This window comes from Topomyia yanbarensis, chromosome 2 (assembly GCF_030247195.1).
Source record: "Topomyia yanbarensis strain Yona2022 chromosome 2, ASM3024719v1, whole genome shotgun sequence".
NCBI lineage: Eukaryota > Metazoa > Arthropoda > Insecta > Diptera > Culicidae > Topomyia > Topomyia yanbarensis.
In genome coordinates this window covers 345,188,612-345,213,196 of record NC_080671.1, presented here as the reverse complement: position 1 = coordinate 345,213,196, position 24,585 = coordinate 345,188,612, and the positions used below count along the sequence as shown (strand labels likewise).

The 24,585-nt window shown below is 37.0% G+C and overlaps 1 protein-coding gene across 2 annotated transcripts in view; it reads right to left on the bottom strand.

Moving 5' to 3' along the window:
* Nucleotides 1-24,585, bottom strand: part of LOC131684137 (D-2-hydroxyglutarate dehydrogenase, mitochondrial) — an 89,495-nt gene that overhangs the window by 8,006 nt on the left and 56,904 nt on the right. The window contains exons 2-5 of one of the 2 annotated variants that reach the window (XM_058966721.1): nt 11,226-11,918; nt 10,872-11,170; nt 10,655-10,811; nt 10,089-10,593 (exon numbers count right to left, since the gene is read on the bottom strand). The exons of the other annotated variant lie outside the window; for it this stretch is intronic. Coding sequence (XP_058822704.1) covers nt 10,171-10,593; nt 10,655-10,811; nt 10,872-11,170; nt 11,226-11,882 — 1,536 coding nt within the window. The 5' untranslated portion in view covers nt 11,883-11,918 and the 3' untranslated portion in view covers nt 10,089-10,170. Of the gene's footprint in view, nt 1-10,088; nt 10,594-10,654; nt 10,812-10,871; nt 11,171-11,225; nt 11,919-24,585 lie in introns of those variants that run through there. 2 annotated transcript variants of the gene reach the window in all.

Sequence of the window (24,585 nt, the reverse complement as noted above, 5' to 3'; positions counted from 1 at the left end):
TCTCTTTTGTTTACTACCAACATCTGTGATGGGCGAGTAACGGTTTGTCCGGAATTTCCTTTCAAAAATAATTTTTACCGTTGGCTTTTCAGCCGTAATCATACATATGTTTGTCGAGATTATAAAACTTTGATTAAAAATTTGTTGAAATATTTCAATTTGAATTCAAAATGAACTGTGAATGTCATTCTAATTAAACATGGTGCCTGTCGACGTGGGGGAGAACATTCATATTCGCTTCAAGCGAATTTTCGCAAGTTTGGAATAAATATCAATTATAAATAAAGGTTTCATCACACTCTGCGAATTATAATTGTGCACGTTTTTTTCTGTGAGACTTAAATAAAAAGTAAACAAAGGTCAAACAAAAAAATAAACTTTGAGAGAATGATCATTTTATATTCACAAGTGTTATATTTCATATTTTTGTTTGCACTGTGGCGGACAGAGAATATAGATAAATTTCTGTAATGTATCAATGCAGATTGGAAAGATTTTATTTGCTAACGAAATTTCTACGATTTTATGAATAAAATAATAAGTATACCATATGCCAAAAATCGAAACAAATATAGGGTAAGGTGGGGCAAATCCGACCTAGTAAATGGCTTTGGGTGTAAAATGCTCATTTTACATCGGATCAAGTCGTTTTATATACCAAATGAAAGGCTAGGCAACTTTCTGTATATAGCATTTTATTTATATCTTGGGAATATCTTGAGATACAAGCGTTTTACAAAAATGTTCTTTTTTGCTGTTTTCAAAAATGGTGGGGTGAACCCGACCCCCTATGTTTTTCGTTGATTTAGTGCAGATATTACTCAAATTTTATGGTTTTCCAATGATAAATCAATGAATGTTGTGTTATTGAATTGTAACATGAAGAAAATGGAGCTCAATGTCAATCTTGGAATGCTAAAATCACGAGCAGTAGCACGTAATGATATTTCCATTTGCATCGTAGCAATTGCTCGACGAATACTATAATCATCACGTTTTTGTGTCTTTCGTTTGGAATTATGAACCATTTTGCATAAAAATAATAAATAATAACAATAAAAATATATTTCGATTTGATAAATAAAATTTTTCTTAGCAAAAAAGCGGTCGGATTTACCCCAATATTTAGAGGTCGGATTTTCCCCACCGCGTCATTTTTCATTACGATGCAATTGAAAAAAATATGAAAAAGGTTGAACTAAATTCATCTATGCACTTTGTAGGACTTAAATCAAAGAATTTAAATCCACTTACATTTTGTATGCAATCACTTTAACAATCAGAAATATCCTGTAGTCAATGATGCACAAAAGTCAAATCAAAAGTTGTAAAAACAAACTATTTGTCGTATGAGCACCTCAATGTAGACTAATAAAATACTGTCATACCACCATTATGAGTATTTTCGATGCTCTACACGACAACATTGATATTAGTTCGCGTAGTGCTTCTGATTTTCGATAACATAGGGGGGTCGGGTTTACCCAACGGTCTGATTTGCCCACCTTACCCTATTGATCACCGTTGCGTTCACAATCAATTTCAAAATATTTTGTATTTAGATGATTTATGTGAATTTAATTCTTATTGGAACAATGCACATATTTAAAATCAATTATTTAATTTTAGCTAAGGATATTTGTGGAGCTAATTTGTAAGCTGTTAATATTCTGATTCAATTTGTTAACCACGAGTGTAAGAAAATTAATAAAATGTTGAATTTTACGATCTATATCCGATTATTATTTATTTGGATCTATCCCCTAAAAAATTTCTTTCGTTATTTACTTTCTTTGATGTGAGATACAAATAGATATATGGGCAATAATTCGTGAAAATATGTTATTGATTTATATTAACGAATTAAATGGTCCCACTTATTCTCATAGCGATAAGCAAAAAGAAAAGAATCAAAACAATTCTTATTGCAGTTCTGATTCTAATTCGCATAAACAACATTGATCTGAATATGCAATAATCGATTCGATTTATCCAAATATGCTCTCCTGTAACCCTTCGATGAGCAATTGGAATCAAGCGTGTAGAATTGCGGGTAGATATAGTTCGACGGTGCTTGTCTTTCGTACCTGATAAAACTGGCTTATTTATTACCTTCTTTATTGCAATCAAAGAGAGCCATATTTATCCACAAGAAAACCGAAGAGAGGATTGAAAATAACGAAATGTGCGCAAGAGAAGCATGACAAATATTTGCATATTTTTCTTCTTCTTCCGGTAACATGACGCTGCCATTTGCATTGCTGCGTTCTGAACGACAATACACGACAATGTTAAAAACTACAAGGGGCAGCCCTATGGGGTTGCACGAGCTGTAGACGTAGGATTATACTACTTAATGTAAAATATTTATTTTCTTAGTACATTTATAGTAATAATAAATCAAATATATTTCTTACGTATGGTTTAATCACAACTAATCAACATCGAATATTACATATTGAACCAAACCTTCTTGGTTATCATTTGTAGTAGGTGATCGAATCCGATTAAACTTATTTAAGAAGATCTGAAGAAAGAAGACAGAAAACTGTGACCGAACTACTATCTGGAACTAAATCTTTATAGCATAAGGTTAGCTTGTAAAAACTTTTCGATTGTGTGTGGTAAAAAACCCGGACCAGTGAAGAAAAATCAAATTTTAGACAACATAATCACATTTCATGTATAGACCAAGCATTCTATTTATATTTTGCCATTATTGTAATTTTCCTAAAGTACGCATACAAATATCACTGCATTCGCTATCATATATCGAAAATGTAAATATACAAGAATCGAAAACAATTTTATATATGGACAAGATGCGTTTTTGCAACGGTTTTACAAGTGGCAGTGTATTCTTTCTTAAATAGGCTTTGTAGTATGTACCTATTAGTAGAATCAAAATACTATAGGCTGAGTGGAAATGAATCAATGAATTGATCGAACGTAAATAATAAACTTTCGTTGTGCAATTTAGTGACAAATTAGATCTAACTACCTACACATTCGCCTCAAACATTAAACCCAAGCGCATAAAGCAAAATGAATCAACACTGATGATGATGGATAGAACGAAAGAGACAACTAATACCACGACACTATGTTAACCGTGTTTGCACATGAAGCTCGCATGTACAAACTATTTTGTGTACGAATAATTATTCATAAAAGTGTGCTGGAAACGAGCACAACACAAAAGATAGCATAGTGTTTGAACGGCAAGCACAGTCGCATTCACTGGGTAGCGTAGCTCCACAGGCAGTGTAACGGACTTCTAACTCAGCTGCACTGGCTGTGAAAACACAAAACGCAGTGACCTGCTTCGTCTGCCGCTCAACAGGTAACTGAGCTGCTCTGGCGAAATCCGTCCGTTTAAATAGTCGATGATGACGTCATTCATAGAAGCGTAGCGCGCTAGGTACACAAATCTGTCGTGCTGGACTAGGGAAGCGCTATCTTCTGTGTGTAAATACGCGATATTTTGACTAGGTTGCTCATTATTTAAATTTTTAATGTCATGATATCAAAAATCTTTGGGTTTATCTATTGGAATCTATTCTTAGAAGTATTTCGGGGCGATATGCGCAAAAAAATTGAAAATTAATCGTGAGATGGCTGAATTATATGCGTTTAAAACTGGACTTTTCGTTACATACCATTTTTGTAGAATTTGCAACGTGCACCCCTATATCGAAAACAAAGACGTAGTCCTACGTCAAAAATCGTACAATGAAGGTTATTGAAAATTCACTGTTTATGCCATTTAATAGTCTGATGTATCTATATTTTTAAATCAATTTTGGTATCCTCGATTTAGCTTAAACATAGTAACATTAGAATTATTTAAGGTCCATAATTGGCTAAAACGTTATTTTGCTATTTTGCCAATAATGGTGTATAGACTGAATAGACAAACAATCTTTGTATCGAAAAAAAATGAATCCAATTTTTTGCCGATAATACCTTACACAACCCCCCTCATGTTCCGACACGATTTAGGCAATTCTTCCGTATTCAACTTTTTCCGTCATTTTGCCAAGTCATCTGTCTAGTCTCAGCTTTCACAACTCTTTCATACACTGTGCATATATGTTCTATCATTAAGAATTAAAAGAAAATTTAGTCTACAGCGGAAATGCAAATCGTTCAAGATATGCTAGAAAATTATAAATTGCGAAACAATATAAGCAAGCTTCGATATCATTTAAATAACGATCAATATGAGAATATTGGTAGCAGATTATTTGCCGTCATATTTAAAAGTGTTATTTAAGTTGTATGGCATGCCTTTATTTACAATGTTTTATTTAATCTTAGTTTTGAACTATTTCGAAAGCAGTAAAAATATAAATAAACTTCCACTTGCTTATTGTGTTCGTTGTGAGAAGATATAACTAGAAAAGGGTACAAATTATGAGTATATATTCTTTTTTCCTCTAGTTAAGGTGAAGATATGTAGAAGCCAGGAACGCACGCGTGTTGCTAGGCACCGACGCGCTTGTTTACATTGAGAAAAATTGGAAAATTCAAACGCATAAATGAGAGTTTTCGGACATTTTCCCTCGGTAATCTGCACATTGGCACAAAATTTGAAGTTTAGTTAATAAACGATTAAATTTTCGCGGATGTTTTTCCAGTGGTGTGTGATTAAAGTGCATTTGAAAAAGTGTTCTGAAAATGAGAAGAAGAAAAATAAGAGTGTTTCGAAAAGAAACCCCAAGTGAAGAGGGGTAATATTTTCGCACAAAATAAGAAGTACAGATGGAATTCTGTCAAAAACTCGGGTTGATTATATAGGAAAATGTTCAAGCTCCCTCAAGTAGCAGTTTCGTGGTACACCGGCAAGGTTAGTGTAATAAAAAACGTATTTTTATATTTGCTCATGCCAGATACATGGTTAGGCAGGGTAGAGGGGTATGTGCGGCGTAGGAGCTATGTTGTGGCTCGCATGGCTCCTTAAAATAACTAAAAAATTGTGGGCTTATTAAATTTCTCTCATTTTGATAGCCATGGGTAAACTAACAAACGAAAACAATTTGTATTTAATGCATCTCTGCATCAAATTATAAAATTTCGTTCGACGGTTTGTTTCAAAATGATTCGACTTCTGCTAACCTGCAATATAACTCTTCAATGTGGCGTTTTGAAATGAGCGTGTAGCACCGTCTAGATATGGAACGATAAAGAATTTAAAAAAATGGCTTTTCAAATTCGATTACACCTTTTTTCGTACGGGATAAAACTTGCTTACTTGCCCTCATATGGTTTGTGTGCAATATGGGGAATAATTTTGCACATAAAGGTCGAAAAGTTGAATCGAATTATTGAAATGTATGCAAGCGGAACATGGCCTTTTACGCTGTTTTCGTTTGGCTTCAGGATGCAGCCATTTCTGCAATGACAGGTACTAACGTCTTAGGGTGCTTACAGAGTGGCCGCGAGAAGCTGAGCAGGCGCTTGTACTGACAGTATGATGCGAGATGCGAGAAACCTGCTCGCAGCATATCAAATGGAGCCTGTCAGAGTAAAAGCAGGCAGTCGGCGCCGATCCGCTCCGCTTTCACTCTGACATCCTTCCTTTGGTTTGCAGTAAGCAGGTTTCTCGCATCTCGCATTCTAATGTCAGTTCCAGCCCCAGCTCAGCTTCTCGCGGCCACTCTGTAAGCACCCTTAGGGTGCTTACAGAGTGGCGGCGAGAAGCTGAGCTGGCGCTTGCACTGACATTAGAATGCGAGATGCGAGAAACCTGCTTGCTGCAAACCAAAGGAAGGATGTCAGAGTGAAAGCCGAGCGGATCTGCGCCGACTGCCCGCTTTCACTCTGACAGGCTCCATTTGATATGCTGCAAGCAGGTTTCTCGCATCTCGCATTCTAATGTCAGTTCCAGCGCCAGCTCAGCTTCTCGCCGCCACTCTGTAAGCACTCTTAGACCGGGCTAAACTCAAGCCTAAAATCAAAGATAGTACCATGTGGCGGTACCAACTAGCTTCAAGCTTACCGCTATAAATGTAACATGTTTACTCATTATTTCTTCATAAAGGGCGAACACGAAATTATTGCGACATCGAAAATGTCATGCCAATTTTCTTATAATGTTTAAAATCAAACCAAAATTTTAGGGTAGTTTTATACATATATTTACTTCAAAAATCAAAAGAAAAGTTAATCGATGGAGCCTTGAGTGTAAAATTGAACGCATTTTCGCTTGATGCCCTCCATCAAAGTCTTTACAGTGTCATCCGGTACCAGTTTCTCAGTTTTTTTTTCCATTTTCTTAACATGTCCTTCTCGTCTTTGACTGCCTTCTTGCTCTTCCGAAGTTCCCGCTTCATCATTGCCCAGTACTGCTCCACCGGGCGCAGCTCCGGACAGTTTGGCTGATTCATGTCCTTTGGAACAAAATGGACAGAATTGGCCGCATACCACTCCAGGACACTTTTAGAATAGTGGCATGATGCCAAATCTGGCCAAAATAGCGGAGCTTCGTCGTGCTGCTGCAAGAACGGCAAAAGGCGCTTCTCGAGGCACTCAGATTTGTAGATCTCTTCATTTACTGTACCCTTTGTCACGAAAGGCTCACTCCTCAGTCCGCAAGAGCAGATGGCCTGCCAAATGAGATATTTGGAGGCGAACTTCGACATTTTCTTCTTCTTAAATTTGTCGTCCACATTGAACTTGCTCATGCCGGTGAAAAACTCCAACCCCGGAATTTGCTTAAATCGGCACACCAAAAAAATCTGAATTTTATCGTTGACGTAATTGCAAACATGACACAATTCAACAAACCGTAATTTACGAAATGACAGAACATTACCGTGTTCCATTTAATTTTACATGAAACATATACTTTACATGCGCAATGACTTAAAATTACACTTTCTACCATTCAGAACAAACGCTGTATGTGGAGTAAAATTACATGATTTACGAAATTAAACGTCATGTAAAATTAAAATCAAACGTAAAACTAAGTCATTTTTGATGCTCGTATATGTCATGGTTAGGAGACGTAAATTTACACTATTTTTTCTAGGTGTGGGCTTTTATATACGTTTCGTCGTCCATCACACAGCAGCCATATTTTGTCAGCATCTTCTCGTAGAGCTTCCGTGCCCGAGTTTTAGCGGTCGATTGTTGCCGCTCATCGCGGTTTGGGAAGTTCTGTACCTTGTATGTATGTAGTCCAGCTCTCTTCTTTGCATTCTGGACGTAGCTCTGCGACATGCCAATCTTTTTAGCCAAATCCCAACGTCTCAAGGATTTGCTTTAAGCATCCGCTTCACCTTTCCCTCCGTCTTTTTGTTCTCCGGTCCCGGTTTTCTTCCAGCTCCTTTGCCGTGGTCCAACATCAACCGCTCCTGGAACCGCTTCAACACTATGGAGACGGTTGAATGGTGAATGTTCATTATATTTCCCAACTGCCGGTGCGACAGGTCAGGAAATTCCGGGTGTTTGGAAATAATTTGTTCTCTCGACTCGCGTTGGTTCACCTCCATTTTCGTTGAATCGAAAAACACGACTTCGAGTTTGACAGCATGTAAACAATACACATCAATGAGAAAGTGTGCAAAATTTGGTTGATTTTTACCCAATGGTAAAAAAGTTATGCCCTGTTGAATGTGTCGCAATAATTTCGTGTTCGCCCTTTATTACATATGGATACTATCATATCAAAATTTTCACACAAGCGTGGAGAAACTCAATATTGTATATAAGTTACAAAGTAATGGTGTGTAGCAGAAAAGGTTCAGTAAATACGAAGAAGTTCAGATTTTATTAAATATTCGTCATATAACTTTAAATTGAAAGCGATGACCTATAGATTTTTATAGACCAATCGATTGTAATTGATGGCAGCTACAATGGAAGAACAAATTCTTATATGTTCACAAAAAATAAACAAATATACGTAGAACTACAGAAATTTAATTTAGGATCACTCCTTCAAAATCATTTGGCTAAATGATCATGATAAAGAGTTTCTTACAATAATCATGTATAATACCATCAAGGAATAGCAGAACTGGGATGATTTGGGAGTTTGGAGCTGGTTCTTCACATCGTTGGCAAAAGTATTCATTTTGGATAGTGGATTGAATGCCCGCGGACAGCGCTCGGCGAAAAGAGCTTTGGTTCTTGGTTTTTTTAGGGTTGAGGTAGCTGAAGTTTTTCGAAGAACATAGTGCGGCCAAGGAACACATGGTACTGTAATACGGAGGATCAGTACAGCGCTGCTTTTTTGCCAGGTGGTGACATGTGAAAGCAGGCAAATGCAGAAGCGATTCTGACGATTGGACGAGTTGGTGAGTTCGTTCTAATTATAAATTTGAATATCACAATTGATACTTTTTTCCATTCTATTTTCACTTCGAATCTGTTTTATGAACGTTTTCAAGTTGTTCCATACACACGAAAATATGCCATCGTAATATTTTCAAATTTAAATTATATTCCCTCAAGAGATCAAATCTTGTTACAGATTCAAAAAGAAGACAAAATTCATATGAGATTTAATCTACAAAACTTGAATTCGATCTACAAATCTTGAATTCACTGGCATCAAAGCTATATAGACGTCACTTTTATTATATCGATTATAAATATCAGATTAGCTTACAGTTTTAGCAATACTCCCACGGGAAAACCGTAGTTTAGCGAAAAAGTAAATCACTCTCGAGGGCTAAATAGCTTTTTGCTCTCACTATTCGTACACTCGTTGACTAACCATCCCACCGCATAAAAACATTTTGATTTCGTGATCGCTTGTGGCGAATGTTGAATCTATACCTGTCTTTCAAAGACTCCGTAATACCTATGGAAGCGTCACTGAGTCGGTGGCCTTCCGTAAGTAGGTATTACATCAAAATTTTCTACCCTACCCTAAGCCTGCAATGACGATTCTCATGCTATTGGTTTACTGCACTCAAAAGAGATAAAGCTCATTCGCGATCATTTATCGCATGATAAAAAAAGTCGTAATCATGCCGTGGTCACAGGCGGTTATATTGGGGCAATGATTTTTTGCTAGACCATTATGGCTTCAGAGAAAATCATATATGATATTTGAATTTTGGTGATTTTCTCAGCACTGGTTAGAACAATTTTAAATCAAAACTGTTCAATAGCCTATCCTTGCAACGATTGTATTTTTTGATAGATAATTCGTCATCAATGATACAATAATTCTACTTCTAGTTCAAAGGAAGTCGGATATTTGTTATTTTTTGGTAATTTTATTTAGTTTAGATTAAAAATTTCCAATACCAAGAGGGATTGGCTTCAGTTTTGAACCAGATTTTTTTTGTCTTCGGACGCAATTTATTGGAGTTAAAAAAAAGGATTTTTTCCTTTTCCTGAAATCTTCAAGTAAAATAATTATACACCTTTCCATGCTCTGTCAGAGTCCGACTCGACGGATTTTATTAATTAGGACATGGCTAGACAATGCAGACCCAAACAAAAATCACTCGGATTGATTCTGATGGACGGTAAACATTTTTCTCCTCTTCGAGTATCAAGTATGGTGTCCTTGAAACAACCAATACCATGCTCCAGTGGATCTCCGACAGTGAGACTGAATTCGAAGAAAACTCCATCAATTTCGATTTCGCGCGATGGTATATAAACGCGATACTCACGTGAGCTTGCAGGATGCTATCTCGTTAGTTTGTCTAGGGTTATCAATGCTTACGCCAAGCTTACCTTTGTTGATTTTCACGATCTCATTTACTGCGGGGAATCATCAAGTCAAACCCGTTGCATTTCATACAACGTTTAGTGGCTTTACTTTTTGCCTAAACCATCTTTAGGGAGGGGAACAAGTGGAATTTTGCACCTGTGAGATGGAGGAATCCTCATAACCTTTCAGGGCAAAATTCATAGACTTGAATGATGTCTATCTGCTGTTTAGTACGGAATTTGAACGGTCCCGCCCACAAAAGTGTTTTCGCAAGTTTCTTAGTTTTGATTTTCTTAGAATTGTGAATTCATGACATAAATATTTTAACGACTCGTACTCATCAGAATCTAACACAAAGTGAATACGTTCAGGCGTGTCATGCGTTTAATAAATCTTAAAAAAAACGTTTTACAACAATCATTTTATTTAGACAAAATATGTACCTATAACCCCCAAAAACAAACATATTTACAAACAATACACGATCACTAAACCTGAGGTAGCACTTTGTATGGATTCAGAATTCCGTTGGGATCCATTAATCCCTTCAACTGAGTCATCAACAACAAAGATTCCGGTCGTTTCGAATACTTTAAATATTTTGTCTTCAGGAACCCAATTCCATGCTCGGCACTGACGCTGCCGCGAACATTCGAAGTGTATTCGTACACAAACGGTTCCAGCAACTTGTGAATCTCCGAGCCGTACTTCGGACAGGATACGTTCAGGTGCAGATTCGAATCCCCGATGTGACCGTAACCGGTAACTTTGGTTGCCAGAGGGCCGACGCGATCTCGAACCGCCAGAACAATGTCGTAAAAATTGTCCAATGGTAGCGAGATGTCGTACTTAAAGCAGTAACCATCGTTGATAAGACTATCCGCTATCAGCTCACGCAGTTTCCAAATATTCTGAAATGTATGTAAAGATATTATAACTACAATATATTTCGTTCAGTGGTAGTTTGCATACTCTCATTTTGGTGGGTTCATTGGTAACGGTGCCGTCGAGTACGAGACCTTTCTCCATAGTGCTCTCCAGGAAGTTGGTAAGTTTCTCTTCATCATGTGCTATATTACTACCCGAGGTTTCAATCAGCATGTAGAACGGGTACTTTTCGATGGGGGATCTAGAAATATGAAATCAAAATTTTGTATATCATGGATATAATTCACATTCAATAGCTTACTGTAGGTTGAAGTGGTAGGTACTACTTTCCAGCGAAAGTGCATCGATCATCTCACATGATGACAAAATTTCACCAAGATTACGTTTAGCGGCCAAGAAAGTATTCTTGACCGATTCATAACTATCCAATCCCAAAAATGCCACATTAATCGATTTGGATGCAGTCGGACAGAAAATGCTCAACCGTGTGATGATGCCCAAGGTTCCTTCGGATCCAATAAACAAATGCTTCAGATGATAACCAGTGTTGTCTTTTTTGAAGTTGGACATCAAATCCAGAACTCGTCCTTCAGCTGTTACCTAACGAAATAGTGTTGGTTTGAGTTTTTCTCATTTGACAACTAAAAAACATTACCGCTTCAACTCCGAGCACCGAACCGTGAAGATTCCCGTACCGAACTAGTCTCAAACCGCCGGCATTTGTTGACAGATTTCCTCCGACGTGACACGATCCCTTAGCACCTAAATCAATTGGCATTACTAAACCCTTTTCGTTGGCTTTCTGTTCCAGGGTTTCCAGAACACATCCTGCCTGACACACCAATATTCCGGAGTACTCATCAATCTTCTCGATCTTATCCATCAGTTGTAGTGATATAACAATTTCATCGAACACCGGTACAGAGCCACCGACTAACCCTGTGTTGCCCCCTTGCGGACAAACAGCCAGTTTTCGCTCGTTACAATACTTCAGAATCTCCGACACCTCCTCGGTACTTTTTGGCTTCAGAACCACACGACTGAATCCGCGAACACTGCCCAGATAGTCGATATTGTAGCCCTGGATTTCTTCCGTCGCCGTCAGAACACGATTTTTTCCACCGAGAATCGACTCAAACCTGGCAATGTCACCATCGGATACTTCGGAGAACTTACCACGTTTGATCGGGTAACGTTCTTTCGTCAGGGCAGGTATTTCGCGATGACCCGATGCGTACTGACGGTATAGGTTTTGAATTCCCCTCCGCTGGAGGAGCTTGCTCGGGGCAAGGAGGATCGAACGGAGGGTCATTTTTTTGTATCTAGGAGATGGGATTGGCCAATTCGTCTATTGGGAGAAAGGGAAAACAATTCAGTTTGCATCGGGTTGTACTTTTGCATGAAAGATTGTTGTGATCTAAATCAGATTAATGTTTTCACATTTAAAAATCGAAATGCACTCTCATTTTGAAAAAAATGCTTTTTTGCTAAAAATTGGTTTTCAAACAACATCATGATTGAGAATAGAATATCGAATGCCTTGCTCTAACATTTCCGATTCGGCTAAATGTTTACACATCTGTTGTATTTTTCGCATTAGACGAAGTGTGGCTGAAGAAAGGTTTTAACACATTTTACAAAAATCTATGGTTCAAAAGCCGGAGGATATTATACATATTATGGTGGGGCATTGTTATATGGGAAAACCAGTTTTAATCCACCTAGCGGTGCAATTGTGCTTTTCTCAACCATGAACACGAGAATTTTTTCGTTTTTTATGTTAAAAGCTTTCAAATGTAGTTATTACATTTTATTATACATGACATGACCACTGCATACAATAACTGAAATAATTATTAGAGTTCTAAAACATGAAACACCTTTCATTTGAGACTATGTTGATGGTGGCCAATGTGGCCAAAGAGACTTTAAATGGCTGTTAGTGACCTGGTACTACAAATTCAAGCAGATGTGGCCACATTTTGGAAAAATTTTCACCTTTTTACATCATCGCAGAATTCGTTGAAATCGACATTTTCTGCGCGATCGTACTCATCACCTTGTAATTCCGGAACCGGAAGTCGGATCCATTAGAAATTCAATATGGCAACGTTGCACCTTTCATTTGAGACTAAGTTTGTCAAAATCGGTTCAGCCATCTCTGAGAAAAGTGAGTGACATTTTTGGTCACATACACATACAGACGCACATACACACACATCCATACGCAGGCACATACATACACACACAGACATTTGCCGCACCCGACGAAGTGAATCGAGTAAATGGTATATGTCACTCGGTATATGGAATATGGTATATGCCTTTCGGCCCTCCTGGCCTCCGTCAAAAGGTCGGTTTTCAGAATAATTGTAATACCTTTCTATTGAGAAAGGAAAATTGCAGACATAAACTAATCCAACTAGCAGTGGCATAGTAAGAAAAATTTGGGGGGGGATATGAATATTTTTGTATATGTATGAAAAAGTGTTCAAAAATATTCTGAGCAGGAAAAAAATGTACAAAAACCAACAACTCAGGGAACCCAACCCGCTAATACAACTAGTCTTGATTTTTTAAATGCACAGTATACACTCCTAGTTCTTTCAGTAGGGTTGCAGCACCCATCCTCGACACACTACTAGTTTTGGACCATCGAAACAACGTAGAAATTTCTGTATGGTAGTAGGAAAGCTAGCTGTGGGACTAGATTAGTGCTCTTCCCCTACGAGGATAATCTAGGCGGCAAACTTCAAACTGTCTAATTTACTGAACCTTTCAGTTCCCTTGTGCCATTTAGTACCACTTCCTCGTTGAGCTTCCGATTGGTTCGCGAACAAGTCGATCTAGTACCCGACGATGGATCTAGCCTACTCCGACGAAGAGTTCCCCAGCAAGAGAAGTTCGAAAGCTAGCCAACCAACCACGTGCCGAGGTCAGTTCGGCTATTCCGGTAGAGTAAGGCGTCTGGTTTGCTGGAGACCCGGCGCGACTGGTGGTGTCTTGTCGCGGTCTACGCAGTCTCGTTCCCGGCGGTTAATCTGACTGTATGCTGACGGAGAGTTCTCCGGCGAAATAAGCTCTCCCGATACCGATTCTTATTTGGTTTCAGTACCAAAACTTCTTTAGCCCTTTGGCTCCATGACTGGTGCCATTTAACGTCGCAACTGTTTCAAGCCTCTTCTTGGGCCATCTAGCACTACTTCCTTGATGAGCCTTTCAGCTCCTCGACTTGATTGCGGACTACTCAGTCTAGTCCCCGACGATGGACCTGACCTACTCCGAAAGAGACTTCCCTGGCGAGAGAAGTTCTCCCGAAGCCGAGTCAATGAGCTAGGTGCCGAGGTCAGTTCGGCGATTCTGGTGAAGCATGGTGTCCGGTTCAGTGGTTTTCGCTATTTTTTCTATCGGAACAACCGGTGGGGTGCCGTGGTCGGTCTGGCGATTCCGGGTGGATCGTGACGTCGTTTCGACGACTCATACTCTGTGCTCTGTTGCAGTCCACTCGACTAGTCCTCGACGGTGGATCTAGCTTATTCCTGTGGAGAGTTCCCTGGCGGTGATTGCTCCCCCGAAAACGTTGCTCGATGTTCATCACGCCGTTTCCGCTATAAGACGGTCATGATCTACATCATAACTCTGTTTACTGCGTTTCATGCCTTTACGTCGCTTGTCATTCTGTCGACTACATTATTCGGTTTTTTTTTGTTTTTTTTTTGTTAGGGAAACTTTGCCACTGCGACCACTATTCAGGTTATCTTTTGTGGCTGCCCCTGTTTGCTCTACATGTTACAAATTGCCCGAATCCAATGTGGATGGAAGCGAGTTGTTTGTTTGTACATTATTAATGTAGCTAAGGATCCGTTTGGGACAGGTATGCCATACCTCGTGAGGCGTCATAAGATAGCGTAGTCATAAGATGCCTTCCGAAGCATCGCTCCCTTCGTAGAAATAGTACTGCACAATGGCAGAGAATATGTTCCGAGCTCTCGGGCTCGTAGTTACAAAATCGACGAATGTCATCTTGACTTTTGTCAATTTTTTTCAGATGAGCGCCTTCTACGTTACACCAGTTGTTTAGTAGTTGTTTGGTCTCTTGCCCAAGCCGAAAGTTATCCGGGTCCGCCCGTTGTAAGTAGCTCCCTGCACGTCACTTGAAACCTCGGACATTTAAAGATCACATGCTCCAGTGTCTCCTTCTCACACTCCGGGCACAGTGGTGACGCAGTGGAAGCAGCCGTGGCTCGGTAGAAGCTGTTTCTGGTGGAAGGTAATCTCTCCGTGCTTTCTATTGACCCATGTCGATAAGTTTAGATGAGCCGGTCGGTCCACTTTCCTTTCTCCGTATTGTCTACTTCCTGCTGCCACGTCACCATTGAATCGATTCTCATCATCTTCCTCACGTTTCTAACGCTTCATCGATTGTAGCACTTGATATCCTCCGCCAGAGTGATGCAGATGGAGATCATCTCGGCGAAAACGCATACTGCCTCCGGCACGCAATCGCAACTCATACGACCACCAGCCGGAACGTCCTGTTCAGCTTTTTGCGGTTCCACTTGGTTTTCAGCGCCGCACCCCAGGAGTCCCATATCGCAGTATCGATGACGAAACACTAGATAATAGACTGACATTTCGCATGTGTAATCAACGTGGATGTTAAAGCTCAATCAGTCGTAGATTATCACTCCCAATTGCTTCAGTGCACGCTTCGATGCAATCACATGCCCTTCGACGGTGATCTGTAACCGCTTTGCAGTTGCTGACCAACAACACATCCGTCTTGTGATTAGCTATTTGCAGCTTGACCCCGTTCATCCAGCTCTCGATCGCATCTATTGTCTCCGTCACCGGCACCGGTACTTGTGATACCGAAATTGTAACAGAAACAAAAGTTGGCAAACTTTTACATGAAAAAGCTGAAGAATGCTAACAAAAGATTAAAAGCATCTGGCGAACGTCGCAGTTCACGTCATGTCGTTGCGAATCAAAAAATAAAATTGGAAGAGACAACTCAGAAGACCAAGTCAATCGATGTATATGTAATATGCAGAACAAGGATAGTGGCCAAGTCAATATTTGTCTACCTGAACTTATCATCCCGCTATTAGAACTACTTACATGCACGCATGATGTGAAAAAGAACTGTGCAAAATCAAAACGATTGGTCCAGGAGATTTGAGTTATAATGTACACCGCAAAACAAGTTTTCGACGAGGCGCCTTCGGAGGTTCATTCTCACGCGCTCAATTTTCAGAATTTGTTAAAAAATTGAATGAATAGAGTGATTAGCCTATTTGTGCCATTTTCCTATTATCACCCTATCCATTTGAAGCGGTTGGTTAGAGCAGTGTCTGCCATCTTTGTTCAACGCTTTGAATCAAATGGTAGCGCAACAATACTCGATTCGACCCAACAAACATTTCGTTGTTTTATAAAGGTTTTAACAGTTGCTTTATTCAGCTCTAGCTGAATATTGGAGGTATACGTGTAATCATATATCGTTTATTCCACCCTTAAACATCCGGGTTTTGGAGAATTTATTCAGCTTGTCTGATTAAAACACATTAAAGAACAATTCTTCAGCATGTATACACTATACACTATACTATACTATACAGCCTGAAGAAAACCACAGTTCAGCTTTATCAATAAACCGTTTCGTTACCGCTGCACAGAGGAGTAACTAGAACAAATTCTTGACCAATAACAAAAATTTTATTTTTCGATTTTTTTTGTTTAGGGTAAGGTGGGGTAAATCCGACCTAGTAAATGGTTTTGGCTGTAAAATGCTCATTTTACATCGGATTAAGTCGTTTTATATACCAAATTAAAGGTTAAAGGTCCTGGGCAACTTCCTATATATAGCATTTTATTCGGATCTTGAGAATATTTTGAGATACACGCTTTTAACGAAAATGTTCATTTTTGCTGTTTTCAAAAATGGTGGGGTTAACCCGACCCCCTATGTTTTCGGTTGATTTAGTGCAGATATTACCCAAATTTTATGGTTTTTCAATGATAAATCAATGAATGTTGTGTTATTGAATTGTAACATGATAAAAATGGAGTTCAATGTCAATCTTCGAATGCTAAAATCACGAGCAGTAGCACGTAATGATATTCCCATTTGCATCGGAGCAATTGCTTGACGAATACTATAATCATCACGTTTTTGTGTCTTTCGTTTGTAATTATGAACCATTTTTCATAAAAATGATATAAAATAACAATAAACATATATTTCAATTTGATAAATAAACATTTTCTTAGCAAAAAAGCGGTCGGATTTGCCCCACCGCGTCATTTTTCATTACGATGCAATTAACAAAAGTTATGAAAAATGTTGAACCAAATTCATCTACGCACTTTGTAGGACTTTATTCAAAGAATTTAAATCCACTTACATTTTTCATGCAATCACTTTAACATTCAGAAATATCCTGTAGGCAATAATGCACAAAAATCTAATCAAAAGTTGTAAAAACACACTTTTTGTCGTTTGAGCATCTCAATGTAGACTAACAAAATGCTGTCATGCCACCATTATGATTATTTTCGATGCTCTACACGAAACCATTGATATTAGTTCGCGCAGTGCTTCTGATTTTCGGTAACAGAGGGGGGTCGGGCTTACCCAACGGTCGGATTTGCCCCACCTTACCCTTATATTTTTTTAGATACCTAAAAGCATACTGCATATTGTGGCAAAATAAAGAGTATGCCAAAAATTGCTAAAGAATTTTTGCATGGATGCAAAATGGTGATATTTTAAGGGTTTTTAATCATTTTTTGTTATATATCCAGCAAAATCGCTTTTAAATGATGATGACTGTAGTAAATAATACAATATTATAACAAACGTAATTGAACACAACTATTTGTATAACCTCAGCTAAAAATAACCGAAAATAGTAGTGTTGCTGTGTATTGGACCAGCTTTAAAAACACCTTTTTTAAACAATTTATTCCAAATTTGAATGATAAAAAAGTTACATTATACGGCAAGATCCGGCAAAGTTGCTGAGACAACATTACAAAACAAGATTCCGGCTATTCAAAAAACATTCAATCTCTTCCGATCTTTTCCGATCCACAAATTCCAAGCGATTTGAAAATATTGATATTTTTACTAATTTGAGGTACGCCAAAATGCTGTAGGGCCAAATATTATGTTTGGCAAAATGAATCTTTATGAATATGTGCACAGGTATCCCTTTTCTTCTTCCTTTTCCACTGACCAACTGTTCAGGCAGCGGGAAAAACAAAAGTATTCACCAAGATCACCTCAAAAATGCTAGTATTCGGAAGGATCTAGAAAATCGACCCCTGCACTAGTAGGTGCGTAGATACCAAATAGTCTCAAAACCAGTTATTTTCTATTTTTAGTTCATATTAAGGCATAATAACAACAATAGCCGCAATAAATTGTTTTGGCCAGGATTCGACCCTAGTTACTCTTCTGTGCGCTGTTCAGCTGAGAAAATTATCATAGAAAAATTATTAAAAAGGATATTTATTACAAGTTACACACGCCATCAATCTCTTTGGAAGCCATATACTTTTATTAGTGTTACGTTACAACTAGAGAAAATTTTTATTACCTTGTTGGATTGTTGGATCACGTAGCTGGTATTCGAACCCGCAACCTGTTGAATACTAACCACATACCTTACTGTCTGCACCAATCTTGCATACATCGAATGCTTAAGATTTCACCGATATACCTACAAGCCTAGGCTGCTGAATAGAGTTTGTACAAAGGCTGCTGAATAGAGTCTGTACAACCTACGATAATTTTTTTATTTTTTTTTTATTTAATAATTTTTGGAACATTCGGGAATTTTAAATTAGGCAATTTACTAATTTCAAAAACTAATGATTGTAGACGTTTTTGTATCCACGGTGACGACTTATGGTTGTCACAAAACATTTAGATAAGCAAAAATGGATGTCATATGAAAGTGGTGGTAACTGAATGATGGATTGAAGCCATTTATAGTTCTAAGGTGGCAATCCCCTCGATTTATTTACCACTCCCTACCAAATGATTTTCTTTCCATCGTGATTTTTTTTTTTGGTAAGCGGAAGTCGCTGTTCGAATTCAATAATTTATTTATTTATATCAATTAAGTTCGTCTGCATGAATAATCATTGTACCTTTGTTTGCAAGTCGATGGGTAGAAAAAAATCATGTTAACAATGCTGGTGTCAAAAATTTACAGCAACGCTGGAACAAAAAGTTTCTCTTGTGTTCAATATGAGAATATTCATGTTTCACAAGTAAACAGCCCGTTTCGAATTAAAAGATAAATTTACATAAACAAGGGCGCGTGTGATTTGATAAGCTTGTACATTGAAAAACCGTAAATCGTTGGTTTCGCGTGCTGAAAACTCAGTAGATATAAAAAAACAAAATAAATTTTCTTCCGTTTATTGATCTATTGCTTCTTAATTGTAATATCTGCAAAACATCTCAATTGGAATATACTGAAATACTTAGAAAATATATTGATTTCTCGCTTGCAAGATCTATGAGTACAGTTGTCACCAATGTAGGCACTTGCTTCGAAAACCAAAATGAATTGCTTTCAATTTCATACAAAAGGTTTCTGTACAATACAAAATCCTCTGAGGTATTTTTGAATTTTCTACTTATTGTAAGAAATATAATATGATTCTAGAGCTAATTTTAGATAGCAAATTGATGACGCTAAAACTCCCTTAATATTGACAAAAAGGCTTTTTTAAAAAAAATTTTTGTGGATGAAAAATAATGAATTCGTGAAAAACTATGGTTAACGAAAAAGCATTTTTTACAGCTTATTTCTGCCTACAATACGATTGGATATGCACTACACATGTATTTTTTTTACGAAATTCAGCAGTTTTGCTAATTCCGCGGAGATTTGAACACTCGGTAAATTCATTTTTCGCTTAGATCTTGTTGAAAGCTACAATTGTGCTCAATAAAATTACAAATTACAATTGTTTGCTGGGAATCAACAAATAAACGACCCTTTTCCAAGATATCAGTATAAAAATTTACTTCTTACTCGGCTGTGCGGGGATTTTGCTGAGTTCAACTAATGTCGTTTTTCATTGAAAAACACTGTGGCGGTGGATTGCGCTGGTTTTGCACTTTCTAGCAGAAGTGGAAATGAAACACGTCTAGTGGCCTGCTCTTCTGCTGGAAAATGCAACACCAGTGCAATCCACCGCCCCGGGGTTTTTCAATAAAAAACCCCATAAGTGTGCATGTATATGCAAGTCATTGATAAGAATTATTTTTTTAGGTTTTCTAATTCATCGTATGATAGTTTCTTTTTGTTAGCGATGACATTTTTTCAGGACGAAAATAAAATTGTAAATTAACTGCATGAAAATAAAAAAAACTGTATAAATACAAGAGCAAACCGTTGAAACAACAAATAGAATAAGAAAAGGGTTCTAAATGTGCCAATTTGAGAAGTCCTCCACTTAAAAGTAAAAAAAAATAATGTGCGTGTATTGGAACTCGAACCCAGGCCGATTGCCATTCGTCAGGGTTTGCTAATAGTGCTAATTTTTGTAGTAGGTACAATTACCTTTGTTAAACACATAATTCAGCCAAAAGTCAAAGGTGATATAACTGCAAATGTAAAGGTAGCAGCTACCTTTCGAAGACATGTAGTGCAGCTTAATGATTAAAAGTAATACTATTGGTAACAGCATCATTTATACAACTCGTAATTCAGTCTAATTAAGATGGTTGAATAAAAACTTTAATATTATTGCTGTTACATTTATTAGCAGTATAGTTCAACCTAGTTGGAACTGGCGAATACTGGATTTTAAATAGGCTGAATAAACTGTTAATGTTTAAATAGTTCAGCGAAAGTTTTATTCAGCTTACATAACCTTTAATCTGCTTTTAATCAACACGTAGTCTTATAGTTCAGCTCCTAATGTTTGTTGGGGAGTTTTCATCGTGCTCAAACACGAGAATTTTACTGTTTTCAACGCATTTGTGTTCTTAATAACGAAGCAAAGCGGTTGATGTCAATTTTTACGCATTCCATTGATTGTAAGGCAAGAAATTACCGAATTAGTGAGGCACCTTGCTTAGTATGGTGAAAATAGGCTCATCATCCTATATACTAGCACTCTCTGTATCGCCACAACAAATTTACCGAATTAACCGTACCCCTTAAGAAGTGAAATTTTTACTATAGGGTAATTTTGGGAGAAATGCCGCACATTTCTAAAAATCAATCCTGCATCAAAGTAAACTTACACACAGCAGACTTACAATACTTCATGAAATCATTTTTATCAAATGCGACAAGTATCTAAAATACACTGAAATGGTTTTCGTTATGAAAGCTCTTGGTGATGCCACAAATGTAATATGAATATGAACTATATGAAAAATCTTTAATATCACTACTAGGAGGATTACATGACAACATGGTGTGTCTGCATATACCATCAAACATCAAACTCACGGTTGATCGCAATGGCTAATGCAGAGATCAAACACCTTAATTTAGGAAAAAGTTTGCTCTTTATCTTTGTAGTGAACTTACATATTATTTTTTGAGAGAAAAGTTAATTTATTATTGAAAAAATCACAATTTTTTTTTAAGAATCGAATGATATGTTTTCATACCCTGATATTCAAAATCGGTAACACCAGTAAACCAGTGGCGGATCCAGGGGTCCGGACCCCTCCGAATTTTTTTAACTTGTTACGAAAATTTAAAATAATTTCTATTTTAAATTCGTTCAAAGCTCAAAATCATTCTAAATCAGATTTGACCTCTAAAACTTACTTGAGGTTATTAGATATTACGCATTGTACATTTCAAAATCGAAATTTCAGACCCCCTCCGAAATTTTTTTCTGGGTCCGCCCCTGCTCTTCATGTAATGGTCTCATTTTTTTATATTGAAAATTGGTAAGTGAGGAATTTTTATAGGCTTTCTAATTATGTGCGATAAAATGCTTTATTTGAGAGTAATGTGCTTAAAACCTGTCGTGTTTTGAAAAAGGAGATTATAACTATTAGAGGGAGCAAAGCGCTACTGTCTCCATGCATTCTCGGACTGAAACATGGGGTCTCGCTCTAGCATATTGTATCCCATTACTTTGACAGGTGTATACCCGGGGCAATATGTGTCAAACTAATGGGCATATGTAAGAGCTAGATGATAAGTTTTCAGTTCTCTTTTGTTTTGAAACTATCACCCATATTTCTGAAAGTAAACAACATATACAAAAACAAAAATAGTAGCGTCAAATGGTCACGTCGGACCTTGCGTTTAAAACTAATTTCGTGAAGATCCATTCTGCCATTGCTGAGATAATTACGTGATATTAGTGTACACACATACATACATACATACACACACATACAGACATTGTCTCAATGTATCGAACTGAATCTCGGCCCTCCAGGCCTCGGAAACAGTTTTCCAAAATTTGTGCGAATCCTATACATTTCTTTGGCAAGAAATGTAAAATATCTGCAAAAAATCTCTTTTCTCGCATAACAATACCTTGGAGATTAAACATCAAAATTCAAAACAAATTATAAGAGTGCTGACTGAGTGCTAGGTCTTTCATTTGAAATTGGTTTGGATAAAATCGGTTCATCCATTGTTGAGAAACACGAATGAGAGTTTGCCACAGATATACATACATTGTATACATAAAGACATTGTTCCAAATAATCAAGCTGAGTCGATTGGTATATAGACCTTGGACATTTTTAAATATTTTGCATTTAGCAATTGTTTTATTTGCGCAATGAGTATTTTCAATATGTAGTAACAATATACAGGTTGATTATATTCATAAAATTCACCATACTCAATATTTCAATGCAATTTTAAACTCTATACACTCAATGCTGCATATACTCTTTCATTTTATTTCATATTTTCGATTACGTAATATTTATTATACTTACAAGTTGTATTCCATTCATTTTGATTTTTCACAATATATAGTACTACATATATTTTCTCATTAGTAACATTTTATTTCAGCAGCACTTGTATTTCATCAATTATTCATCTCATTTAGTTGTATTCATAACAGTATTATAAATATTATGCACGCTATAGCTCTATCATTGTACCCCAAGAAATAAATAAATACTTTATATTTTTATATATTGAATGGTATTCTTTTTGAGTCAATATGTACGTTATATACATTAGTTTGAGACATCTTTTGGGAAATTTCTATTTTGGATCGACCAGTATAATGCAGAACTTGTACTGTACTTGCGGCCAAAGGTTGCGGTCGGAGCAACGGAGCCCGCTTTAATCAATAACTTATTAAACATTATACTTGATACTTTCATAAACTTTATATATTTATATGCTTTATTTTATTCCCTGTAAGTATTTTATTACTGTTTATTTTTACTTTTTGTACTATATTCATTACGTTCGTTTTATTATTATTGCAAATTGTGGTAATCGAATGGATGGATTTTCTTACTGGAAGGAGAATCTTAGTCCCTTGGAACTGTCCCTGTGGAGTATGCAAAAAAATTTCTGCCTATGAATCCATATATTTTTGGCCCTTCAAACAGTGATTCAATGAGGGCTTTGCTGGCGTAGCTTTGGCCTTGCCGTTAAAGGTAACTGCAGTTATTGGCGTAGTCCTTGCACTGATGGTGGCTTCAACACATCACACCATTTTTTTCAGCAGCACGTGCATTATGTTAATTCATTCAATATTTTTTTATTTCGATGTGTTCATTATATTCATTATATTTTATATTTCTTTTTTCTTGCTTCATCTTAAATTATATACCCTTCGTTTTACTAATCAAAATGATTAATCCTTGCCAAACCTTATATTTTTTTATTTGTTGTTAGATCAAATATTATGAGGCATTATGTATAATAATATCATTCAAATTTGAACACAGAATACAGAATATGTATTGTAAAGGCAGGTACTTTAGTTGTATTGTTGCCGGATTTCAGGCGTGAATGTCGGACTGGGTCCTTCTTTTATTAAACAATATATTTGCTATAAACATAACATAACTATAGTGCATTTCATTCATTGTATTTTTCCTGGTACATAATATACTATTTTCTCTTATTATAGTAACATTTTATTAATTTTCATGATCAAACGCCCAAGTCGAATTCATTTTCTCAGTAACGGTAACGGTGCAGGCATGGATGGATACGAGATGTTCTAGTTATATATATTATTCTTATATTACTTTCGTTTTACCTGGTGCTGCACTACAAGGTCATTATAAAACCTTCCGTATATTGAGTTTTTCCTGTAAGATTTCACATAGTACTTTTGTTTTTTCTTCTCAAATAAATTCTATATAATATGAAATCCGCCATTAAATGATCACTCTTCTGTTGATAATACTTTTTATCTCGATATATATAAAAGGGCCCGAAAAATTAAGATCAGGTTTCAGGGTCCCACATATCAAAGAATTGCGCTGTAATGAAGCAATTGAGCATTTTCTTTCACATTTTTTCTTCTAACGGGTGTTAATAAAATATTACATATACTTTTTTGTTTCCTTAGTATACTACTCATGATCGCATGTTTGTCCCATTTTATATGGGATTTTCTATCTTTATGGGACAGACTTGCGATCATAGGCAGTATAGGAATTGTTTGGTATTATCCAGAGCGAGTAAAGGCGCTATAACCTAGGCTTATTAGCCAGGGCATGGTGTAAATATCTCTGTCCCATCCCAAAGGACCAAAGGAGTAACATTAACCTTCTTAGCAAAGTCACTCCCAACGATTCATTATACATATCCCCTTCAAACTGAAACGGTCGGTACGGTTGTCCTCGTTTCTTCCTCCTTTAAGATTCAAAACAATTCGTTAATTAAATTATTCATTAAATGAATAATTTTACTGCCGTCTATTTTTGAAACATCTTCAAACCCAACTCTGCACAGTAGGCCTGGCCGTTTTAATATTTGCGACATATAAAAATATGCTTCAAATATTAATATTGACAAGAAAAA